The sequence below is a fragment of the Procambarus clarkii genome, chromosome 18 (genome assembly GCF_040958095.1).
Source record: "Procambarus clarkii isolate CNS0578487 chromosome 18, FALCON_Pclarkii_2.0, whole genome shotgun sequence".
Classification (NCBI taxonomy): domain Eukaryota; kingdom Metazoa; phylum Arthropoda; class Malacostraca; order Decapoda; family Cambaridae; genus Procambarus; species Procambarus clarkii.
This window is the reverse complement of record NC_091167.1, coordinates 45,560,123-45,571,454: the sequence shown is the minus strand read 5'-3', so window position 1 is coordinate 45,571,454 and position 11,332 is coordinate 45,560,123. Positions and strand designations below refer to the sequence as shown.

Sequence of the window (11,332 nt, the reverse complement as noted above, 5' to 3'; positions counted from 1 at the left end):
GTTGCCCACCCTACGAGTCTGGGAAGTCAAAGGAGGGTCAATCATCGGTATAATAACGAGAGCAGGTAATAATTTCATTCATGAATAAGCCCCATTCCCACACTGGAGCCAAAAATTAGAGGATAGGACACCCGACAAGACGGCCCCCCCTCCCCGGGTGCATCGTGAGTATAACCCCCGACATCGCTACCTTAAGAACCATCAGTCCGTCGAGATCGGGTTTCAGCAACGATGGCGGGGATCGACAATAAAATCAACCCCTTGCTTACATCGTCGGGTACTACAGTTCTACGGGTGAAAGAGTGTGCCTCCCCTAACATCTGGGCGTCAAAACAGAAGTTGTCCGAAAGAATAATCAAGAATGGCAAAAAGTCGGCGGGAAAAACAATGAGAAAGGAGAAGAGGGGGGAGAAAAAATGAAACATAAGGAAGAGGAAATAACTAGGTCAGTTTGTGCAGACGGCAGCAGGAGCATAAGACTTCAAAGGGACATAGGACTCTCACATGGAGCATCACACCCCGGCAGCCGCCTACCAAGTTTCCCTCACGACGACAAAGGGCTGGAAAGGGAGGGGGGGGGGGGGGTTGAGGAACATAACTCCTGTATTGTCTAGCCCCTATCATTCTGCTTCACAGGGATCTCTAAAACATAGTCATCAAACTATCAAGTTACTCATAATAAAATATTGCATTTGAACAGAAAAAGAATGGGATAAGCAATTAGAGCTTATCATGTACATTTTCAGAAGTCTTCCTAATGAGTCCCTTGGAGTATCTCCTTATGAGATGATCTATGGTCGCAAGTGCCCTTGTCCCCTCAAAACACTTAAAGAATCCTTAATATTAAACACCTTCAGTATATACGTGTCTCAGTTTCTTAAAAAATTTAGACACATTCTTGAACGAGAACATAAATTTGCCAGTGCTAATTTATAACCATCCCAACATAAAATGAGAGCTCATTTTGATCAGAGTACTAAAGTAAGAAAATTTAATGTAGGAGATTACGTCTTAACATATTTTCCAATCCCAAGCTCTTCTTTCCAGAGTAAGTTTCAGGTTCTTACCGTAGTAAGGACATGCTATATTGTAACGTGTTACAGATGCGCTACCGAAACACGCTGTCTATATACATACTATATTATATATATATATATATATATATATATATATATATATATATATATATATATATATATATATATATATATATATATATATATATATATATATATATATATATATATATATATGACTGAAAACTCACACCCCAGAAGTGACTCGAACCCATACTCCCAGGAGCAGCAACGCAACTGGTAACTACAGGGCGCCTTAATCCGCTTGACCATCACGGCCGGACAAAAGGAAGTGGTAGCCGAAGATATTTGAACCACTTCCCCGCCGGCAACTCGGATGGTAATCTTGGGCATAGCATTTCACCAAATCACCTCATTCTTTGGGGCACACGTGAGGAACACAAATGCGAACAAGCCTGAATGGTCCCCAGGACTATATATACTATCCGAGTTGCCGGCGGGGAAGTGGTTCAAATAGCTTCGGCTACCACTTCCTTTTGTCCGGCCGTGATGGTCAAGCGGATTAAGGCGCCCTGTAGTTACCAGTTGCGTTGCTCCTGGGAGTATGGGTTCGAGTCACTTCTGGGGTGTGAGTTTTCAGTCGCTTATAGTCCTGGGGACCATTCAGGCTTGTTCGCATATATATATATATATATATATATATATATATATATATATATATATATATATATATATATATATATATATATATATATATATATATGTATTAGTATATTTTGGTAGCAGTCTTTCCTGTAGACATATATTATTAAATATGACTGAAAAAGTAAGATTAATAATTCTAATACAAATTTTCTTGATCTTTCTTATGTTTCTTTTCACTGTTGATGGTAATTGAAAAATCAATTCTCCTAAATTCATTTTTATTTCTAGACTGACGCGACACTTGAGCGCGTTTCGTAAAACTTATTACATTTTCAAAGACTTTAGTTTAAACACACACAACTGAACTATAACTGAATAGAGCTTAAACATCTTCGATTTTTTATACCTGCATTCGGTATAAAACAACTGTTGTAACATATCACCTCACCCAAATGCAGGTATAAATAATCGAAGATGTTTAAGCTCTATTTAGTTACAGTTCAGTTGTGTGTGTGTAAACTAAAGTCTTTGGAAATGTAATAAGTTTTACGAAATGCGCTCAAGTGTCGCGTCAGTCTAGAAATAAAAATGAATTTAGGAGAATTGATTTTTCAATTACCATCAACAGTGAAAAGAAACATAAGAAAGATCAAGAAAATTCGTGTTAGAATTATTGGTGGGTTAGGTGGGTTAGGTAGTCGAAAAAACATTAATTCATGAAAACTTGGCTTATTAGGCAAATCGGGCCTTGCATAGTTGGTTGAGAAGTGCGTTCTGGCTACTAGGTACGACATATATATATATATATATATATATATATATATATATATATATATATATATATATGTCGTACCTAATAGCCAGAACGCACTTCTCAGCCTACTATTCAAGGCCCGATTTGCCTAATAAGCCAAGTTTTCATGAATTAATGTTTTTTCGTCTACCTAACCTACCTAACCTAACCTAACCTAGCTTTTTTTGGCTACCTAACCTAACCTTACCTATAAATATAGGTTAGGTTAGGTTAGGTAGGGTTGGTTAGGTTCGGTCATATATCTACGTTAATTTTAACTCCAATAAAAAAAAATTGACCTCATACATAGAGAAAAGGGTTGCTTTATCATTTCATAAGAAAAAAATTATAGTAAATATATTAATTCAGGAAAACTTGGCTTATTAGGCAAATTTGGCCTTGCATAGTAGGCTGACAAGTGCGTTCTGGCTACTAGGTACGACATATATATATATATATATATATATATATATATATATATATATATATATATATATATATATATATATATATATATATATATGTCGTACCTAGTAGCCAGAACGCACTTCTCAGCCTACTATGCAAGGCCCAATTTGCCTAATAAGCCAAGTTTTCATGAATTAATTGTTTTTCGACTACCTAACCTACCTAACCTAACCTAACCTAACTTTTTCCGCTACCTAACCTAACCTAACCTATAAAGATAGGTTAGGTTAGGTTAGGTAGGGTTGGTTAGGTTTGGTCATATATCTACGTTAATTTTAACTCCAATAAAAATAAATTGACCTCATACATAATGAAATGGTTAGATTTATCATTTCATAAGAAAAAAATTAGAGAAAATATATTAATTCAGGAAAACTTGGCTTATTAGGCAAATCGGGCCTTGCATAGTAGGCAGATAAGTGCGTTCTGGCTATTAGGTACGACATATATATATATATATATATATATATATATATATATATATATATATATATATATATATATATATATATATATATATATATATATATATGACAATGTCAGACCACGGAGGAAAATGAAACAGGAATTTCCTTAAGTACTTTCGTATATTAAATACATCTTCAGAAGGAATGATTCCTTCTGAAGATGTATTTAATATACGAAAGTACTTAAGGAAATTCCTGTTTCATTTTCCTCCGTGGTCTGACATTGTCACATTCTTAATCACGTGTTTATTTTCGTGATATACATACACATATATATATATATATATATATATATATATATATATATATATATATATATATATATATATATATATATATATATATATATATATAAGCAAGGTGCAAGATGACCAGTGGGACCAAGCAACGCTCCCAGTTAGACTCGGGGGTATAGGTATTCGCAAGGCGACACAGTTAGCATTGCCGGCATTGTTATCCTCGACCAGTGCTTCAAGTGAATTAGTGAATGAAATACTACCAGAATACATAAGAACATAAGAACAAAGGCAGCTGAAGAAGGCCTATTGGCCCATACGAGGCAGCTCCTATCTATAACCACCCAATCCCACTCATATACATGTCCAACCTGCACTTGAAACAATCGAGGGACCCCACCTCCACCACGTTAAGCGGTAATTGGTTCCACAAATCAACAACCCTCTTACCAAACCAGTATTTACCCAAGTCTTTCCTAAATCTAAATTTATCCAATTTATACCCATTGTTTCGTGTTCTGTCTTGTGTTGATACTTTTAATACCCTATTAATATCCCCTTTGTTGTGTCCATTCACCCACTTGTAAACCTCTATCAGGTCACTCCTAACTCTTCACCTTTCCAGTGAATGCAATTTAAGCTTTGCTAATCTTTCTTCATATGAAATATTTCTAATTTGGGGAATTAACTTAGTCATCCTACGCTGGACACGTTCAAGTGAATTTATATCCATTCTATTGTATGGCGAGCAAAACTGAACTGCATAATCTAAATGGGGCCTAACCAGAGCAAAATATAGCTGAAGAATCACACCAGGTGTCTTGTTACTAACGCTTTGAATAATAAATCCCAGTGTCCTATTTGCCTTATTACGAACATTCATGCATTGATCCTTTTGTTTAAATTCTTACTAATCATAACTCCCAGATTCCTTTCGCAATCCGATTTCGCAATCTCAACACCATCTAGCTCGTATCTTGTAACTCAATCATCATTACCTAGCCTCAGACCTTTACATTTATCAGCATTAAACAGCATCTGCCAATCTTTTGACCATTTCAAAACCCTACTTAGATCAACTTGAAGTGATAGTGAGTCTTCTTCCATGTTAATTTCCCTACCGATTTTTGTATCACCTGAAATTTGCAGATGTTGCTACTCAAACCTGAATCTAAATCATTTATATATATTATAAACAACAGAGGTCCCAGGACAGAGCCTTGAGGCACTCCACTAACAACATTATTCCACTCCGAATAAACCCTTTTATACTAACTCTGTTTCCTTTGGAATAGGCATGCCCTAATCCAACTTAATATAGCACCCCAATACCATGAGCCTCTATTTTTTTAATCAGTCTTTAATGTGGCCCTGTATCAAAAGCTTTGCTAAAGTCAAGGTACACAACATCACAATCCTTACCACTGTCAACTGCCTCAACTATGCTGGAATAAAAAGATAGCAAATTTGTTAAACATGAACGGCCATTTGTAGAATCATGTTGCGACTCATTTATTAATTTATGTTTTTCAAGATGAAGACGAATTGTATTTGCAATAATCGATTCAAGTAACTTTCCCACAATAGACGTTAGACTAATTGGCCGATAGTTTGATGCAAGTGATCTATCACCTTTCTTAAAAATTGGTACCACATTAGATACCATCCATGACTCTGGCACTTTACCTAACTCTACTGATTTATTAAATATGGTAGACAGTGGCTCAGAAAGCTCCTCTTTGCATTCTTTAAGCACCCTGGCAAACACTTCATCCGGCCCTGGGGATTTGTTTGGTTTTAGTTTTACTATTTGTTTAAGAACATCCTTCCTGGTAACTGTTAAACTAGTCAACCTGTCCTCGTCCCCACCCACATATATTTGTTCGGCTGAAGGCATATTGTTAAGTTCCTCTTTAGTAAATACAGATATAAAATATTTATTAAAAATACTACTCATCTCCTCGTCATTATCCGTTATTTGACCTGTCTCAGTTTTTAATGGACCTATCCTTTCCCTAGTCATAGTTCAATATAACTGAAAAGAAACCTTTAGGATTTGTCTTCGCTTGCCCTGCTATGCGAACTTCGTAGTTTCTTTTTGCTTTCCTTATCTCTTTTTTAACATTTCAACCAGTTGTACACATTCCTGTTCTAAACAAACTTCCCCATTCTTAATCCTTTTGTACCAAGCTCTCTTTTCTCCTATAAGGTTCTTCAGATCCTTTGTTATCCACTTTGGATCATAGTATTCGATCTATTCAATTTATATGCTATACTACGTTCCTGGGCTTTGCTTAGAATATTTTTAAATAGATTATATTTTGAATCCACATTGAAATCCCCTTTTCCGTCACTTGTCGCTGGGTTCACGTCTAACCCACTCCCCATCCTCAAGACATTCCAATCTATTTGACCCAATAAATTTCTTAGGCTATTGAAATCAGCTCTTCGAAAATCCGGCACTTTAACATATTTTTTTTAGAGATCTATTCCATTCTATGCTAAATCTGATTTCTTTATGATCACTGTTCCCTAGCTCATTCCCTATTTCCATGTCCTTAATTTGTGTTTCCCTGTTAGTTAACACTAAATCTAAAATATTATTTCCCCGCTTTGGTTCCTTAATATGTTGCATAAGAAAGCAATCGTCAATTAATTCTAGAAAATCTTCTGCTTCATTATTCCCTGTTTTGTTCATCCAATTTATTCCACTAAAATTAAAGCCACTCATGACATAAATACTGTTAGATCTAGATGCTCTAGATATTTCATCCCATAGATGCTTTGCTTCCATTCTGTCTAAATCTGATGGCCTATATATAACTCCTATTATAATATTATTGGTTTTTTCGTTTAATTCTATCCAAATAGTTTGGATAGAATTTAAGGAACTCCATTGGGATTCGTGATCCCAAATTTGTGGAAGGAACTGCTCAGTGGGACACTCTTACCAATTCACACACTCGACCAACTTTTCCAAACGACGGCAAACAGGCCAAATGGGATAGCCCCATAGTGGAAAACATCGCCAAAGCATTGCTGGAGGCAGCTTTGGAGAAGGACAGAGTGCGTCTCCTATCTTTGCAAGCCTCCCATGCCGGGGACTTCCTGTCGGCAGTCCTTAATTCCGCCTTGGGCACCCGCCTGGACCATCGGGTCAATAGTATTGGTGTTGCCCTGCGCTTTGCCACCCCTATATCCACCGAACACCGGTGTATTTGCGGCCATGCACGGGCAGACCAATGAGCAGGAGGCTGAACACAAGGTATCATCTGGGAGGTGAAGTCCTGCAGGAGTCAAATAGAGAGAAGGATCTGGGGGTTGATATCACACCGAACCTGTCCCCAGAGGCCCACATCAAAAGAATATCATCAGCGGCATATGCTAGACTGGCCAACATAAGAACTGCCTTTAGAAACTAGTGTAAGGAATTGTTCAGGACCCTGTATACCACTTATGTAAGATCAATCCTGGAGTATGCAGCTCCAGCCTGGAGTCCATACCTAGTTAAACACAAGACAAAGTTAGAGAAGATTCAGAGTATGCCACCAGGCTCGTCCCGGAACTGAGAGGAATGAGCTACGAGGAAAGGCTAAAGGAGCTGAACCTCACATTCCTGGAAAGCAGAAGAGTAAGGGGAGACATGATAACCACCTACAAAATTCTCAGGGGAATTGACAGGGTGGAGAAAACCAAACTCTTCAGCACGGGTGGGACACGAACAAGGGGACACAGGTGGAAACTTAGTACCGAGATGAGTCACAGAGACGTAAGAATGAATTTTTTCAGTGTCAGAGTAGTTAATAAATGGAATGCACTCGGAAGTGATGTGGTGGAGGCTGACTCCATACACAGTTTCAAATGTAGGTATGATAGAGCCCAGTAGGCTCGGGAATCTGTACACCAGTTGATTGACAGTTGAGAGGCAGGACCAAAGAGCTAAAGTTCAACCCCCACAAGCACAATTAGGTGAGTACAGCAGCCATGGTCTCATCTCTCGTAAGACACAGGGAAAGATTGCCAGACATGAAGCAGTCAATGACATCATCAAGAGAAGTTTGGCTACAGCTGGGTGTCCAGCACAAAGGGAACCCCAGTTGTGCAGACCTGACAACAGCCAAAAACGACCAGATGGAGTCACCCTGCAGCCATGGAGGGAAGGTAAACAGATCGTATGGGATTACACATATGCTTCCTTATTAGCTGATACCTATGTACGTTACAGCTCAGGGGAGGGAGGTGGGGCAGCCACCTTCAGGGAGACCCAGAAAATCAACAAGTACAGAGACTTAGAACTTTGTTACAGGTTCATGCCGATAGGCTCTGAGAATCTGGGCACCTGGGGTAAATGTGCACTTAAGTTCCTAAGGAGGTGGGTGAGGAACTCATTGGGAAAACTAGAGACCCACAAGTGGCCAGTTTCCTGTTCCAGGGCCTAATGGGAACATCAGACCATTTGGGAAGCTATCGGACGAGTGAGTGGGGAATAGTGGGGATGAAGACGGGATGGAAGTGAGGTATGGTGGGGAGGACGAGGGGACAAGAGAGGGGGTAATGGTGAGGAAGGACGAGGAGATGGGGGAGTTTGGGATGGTTGGGACGAGAGGATGGGGAAATGGAGAATGGTGGGGAGGACAAAGGGACAGGGGAGTAGGGCAAGGTGGGAAGGAAGAGGGGATGATGAAGTGGGGAATGGTGGGGAGGACGAGGGGAAGGTGGAGTGGGGAATGGTTGGGAGGCCGAGGAGACGGGTGAGGGAGGAATGGTGGGGAAGACTGGGGGACAGGAAAGGTTGCTGTGGCTCAGGAAGGCACATGCGTTGCTGAACCACAGCAATGCATAGCCCGGTACTGCAAGTCTATATAAATAAAAATAGAAATATTCGTTTGTTCAAAATCGCTAATCTCCAAAAGTTCTTCACCGATTGTTTTGGAATTTTCATACAATGTTCCATTCGCATCCGAGCGGGTTATTATATACATACTATATAAATGTCATGTCTGTGACGGGAAAAAACATACTTTTTTTGAAAAACTGTTTTTTCATGCGCTTTTCATGTGAGGGAAATCTTCGAAACCTCTTTACCGATTGCTTTGATTTTTTTATACAACGTTGCATTCGAATAAGCGCGTCTTTTTATATATTTACTATATACATGCCCCACCTGTGACAGGAGAAAACAGGCATTGTTAAAAAACAGCGCCATCGGTTGGACGTAAAGCAACACACGCTGTAATTTGCGAAACTTCTTCACCGATTGCTTTGAAATTTTCACACAACGTTGCATTTGAATAGGCGCATCTTTTAATAAACCTACTATATAGATGCCATCCCTCTAACAAACAGGTAAAAACATGCGTTTTTGAAAAACAGCGCCATCTGTTGAACATAATAGCAACATGCACGCTCTACTAAATATGTCACAATTCCATTGCAATGCTTCAAATTGCATTGATAAATTTTATTTACATAGATTTCGATTTATTTTATTTTGGATTAAATTATTTTGTGTGACATTGTGTTGGAATTGAGCTGTGTTGTTTACCACAACGTTCATTTTGTAAGTATTAGTATTCATGCCACACATGTAAACTTATACATGTGTGGCATGTATACATAAAAACTCATACCTCAGCTAACATCAACTTTTGTCGTGTCGCGATGGTCGAGTGGATTAGGTGCTCTGTACACCAGTTGCATAGTGCTCCTGGCAGGATGGGTTCGAGTCACTTCTGGCGTGTGAGTTTATATATATATATATGTATATATATATATATATGTATATATATATATATATATATATATATATATATATATATATATATATATATATATATATATATATGTCGTACCTAGTAGCCAGAACTCACTTCTCAGCCTACTATTCAAGGCCCGATTTGCCTAGTAAGCCAAGTTTTCCTGAATTAATATATTTACTATAATTTTTTTCTTATGAAATGATAAAGCAACCCTTTTCTCTATGTATGAGGTCAATTTTATTTTATTGGAGTTAAAATTAACGTAGATATATGACCGAACCTAACCAACCCTACCTAACCTAACCTAACGTATATTTATAGGTAAGGTTAGGTTAGGTAGCCAAAAAAAGCTAGGTTAGGTTAGGTTAGGTAGGTTAGGTAGACGAAAAAACATTAATTCATGAAAACCTGGCTTATTAGGCAAATCGGGCCTTGAATAGTAGGCTGAGAAGTGCGTTCTGGCTATTAGGTACGACATATATATATATGTTGGTATATATGTAGCCAGAACGTCGTACTCAACCTACTATGCAAGGCCCGATTTGCCTAATAAGCCAAGTTTTCCTGAATTAATATATTTTCTCTAATTTTTTTCTTATGAAATGATAAAGCTACCCATTTCATTCTGTATGACGTCAATTTTTTGTTATTGGAATTAAAATTAACGTAGATATATGACCGAACCTAACCAACCCTACCTAACCTAACCTAACCTATCTCTATAGGTTAGGTTCGGTTAGGTAGCCGATAAAGTTAGGTTAGGTTAGGTAAGTTAGGTAGTCGAAAAACAATTATTTCATGAAAACTTTGCTTATTAGGCAAATCGGGCCTTGCATAGTAGGCTGAGAAGTGCGTTCTGGCTACTAGGTACGACATATATATATATATATATATATATATATATATATATATATATATATATATATATATATATATATATATATATATATATATATCAGTATATTTTGGTAGCAGTCTTTCTTGGTCATATTCTTTTGGTCTTTCTTTAGGTCATATTCAACAAACACATGTTGTTGAATATGACTTAAAGTGTAAAGTTCATGATTCTAACACGAAATTTCTCAATGTTTCTAATGTTACTTCACAGTCGAGGGAAGTTGAAAAATTAACTCTCCAAAGTTCATTTTCACAATTTATTATGATCTACCGCCTAGTGATGCATTTCGCAAGGCACTCCTTACATTTTCAAAGACAAAGTTATCATGCTTTTGCGAAGGCTTAAATTTGATTGGGTTGAGGTGGTACATGGCATAATTGAGATGAACAAGTTGATGAAACATATTGGAAATTAATAGGCAATTACACGCATGAATATAAGCAGGTTATGTTCTTGTTTCCACTGTATCTGTGTTAGTTGAAATGGGTAGAATGTAATTATGTGTTAACTGGTTGCTGATTACTGTTCATGAAATTTTGATGTGTAGGGCCTCGCTGATATCCAGTCTTCTGTTTTCGTTATACCTGTCGATTATTTCAGTGTTGCTTCTTAAGATGTCTCTGGTGATGGTCTGGTTGTTTGAGGAGATTATATGCTGCTTGATGGAGCCCTGTTGCTTGTGCATAGTAAATTGCCTAGAGAGAGGGAGACGTTGTTGTCTTGCCTATATACTGAGATCTTTGGGGCTGACAGTCCCCAAGACGGCATGTGAAGGAATAGACGACGTGGTTCTCTTTTAAGGCGTGTTGTTTGGTGTCTAGAAAGTTCTTCGTATGTTGGTTGGCGGTCGTTGGGTTGAAGGCTGAGGTTCCCTGGCTTCCTTCCCTCTCCCTGCAACTTTTCTTGATTCTGCTATCCGTATTTTCTCGTCCCTGGGCATGTTCTTCTGAAGAATACCTTTCTGAATTTCCTTTCATTTTTTCAGTTTGCTCTTCTTTACTAGGATATCCTCTTTGGTAGCCTAGTTCC

At 38.1% G+C, this 11,332-nt stretch overlaps 1 protein-coding gene across 1 annotated transcript in view; it reads left to right on the top strand.

The window, feature by feature from the left end:
- Positions 1–231: 231 nt before the first annotated feature.
- Positions 232–11,332, top strand: part of LOC138366130 (calponin homology domain-containing protein DDB_G0272472-like) — a 55,079-nt gene continuing 43,978 nt past the window's right edge. The window contains exons 1-2 of the mRNA XM_069326872.1: positions 232–371; positions 7,872–8,018. Of these exons, the coding sequence (XP_069182973.1) occupies positions 232–371; positions 7,872–8,018 (287 nt within the window). The remainder of the gene's footprint in view (positions 372–7,871; positions 8,019–11,332) is intronic.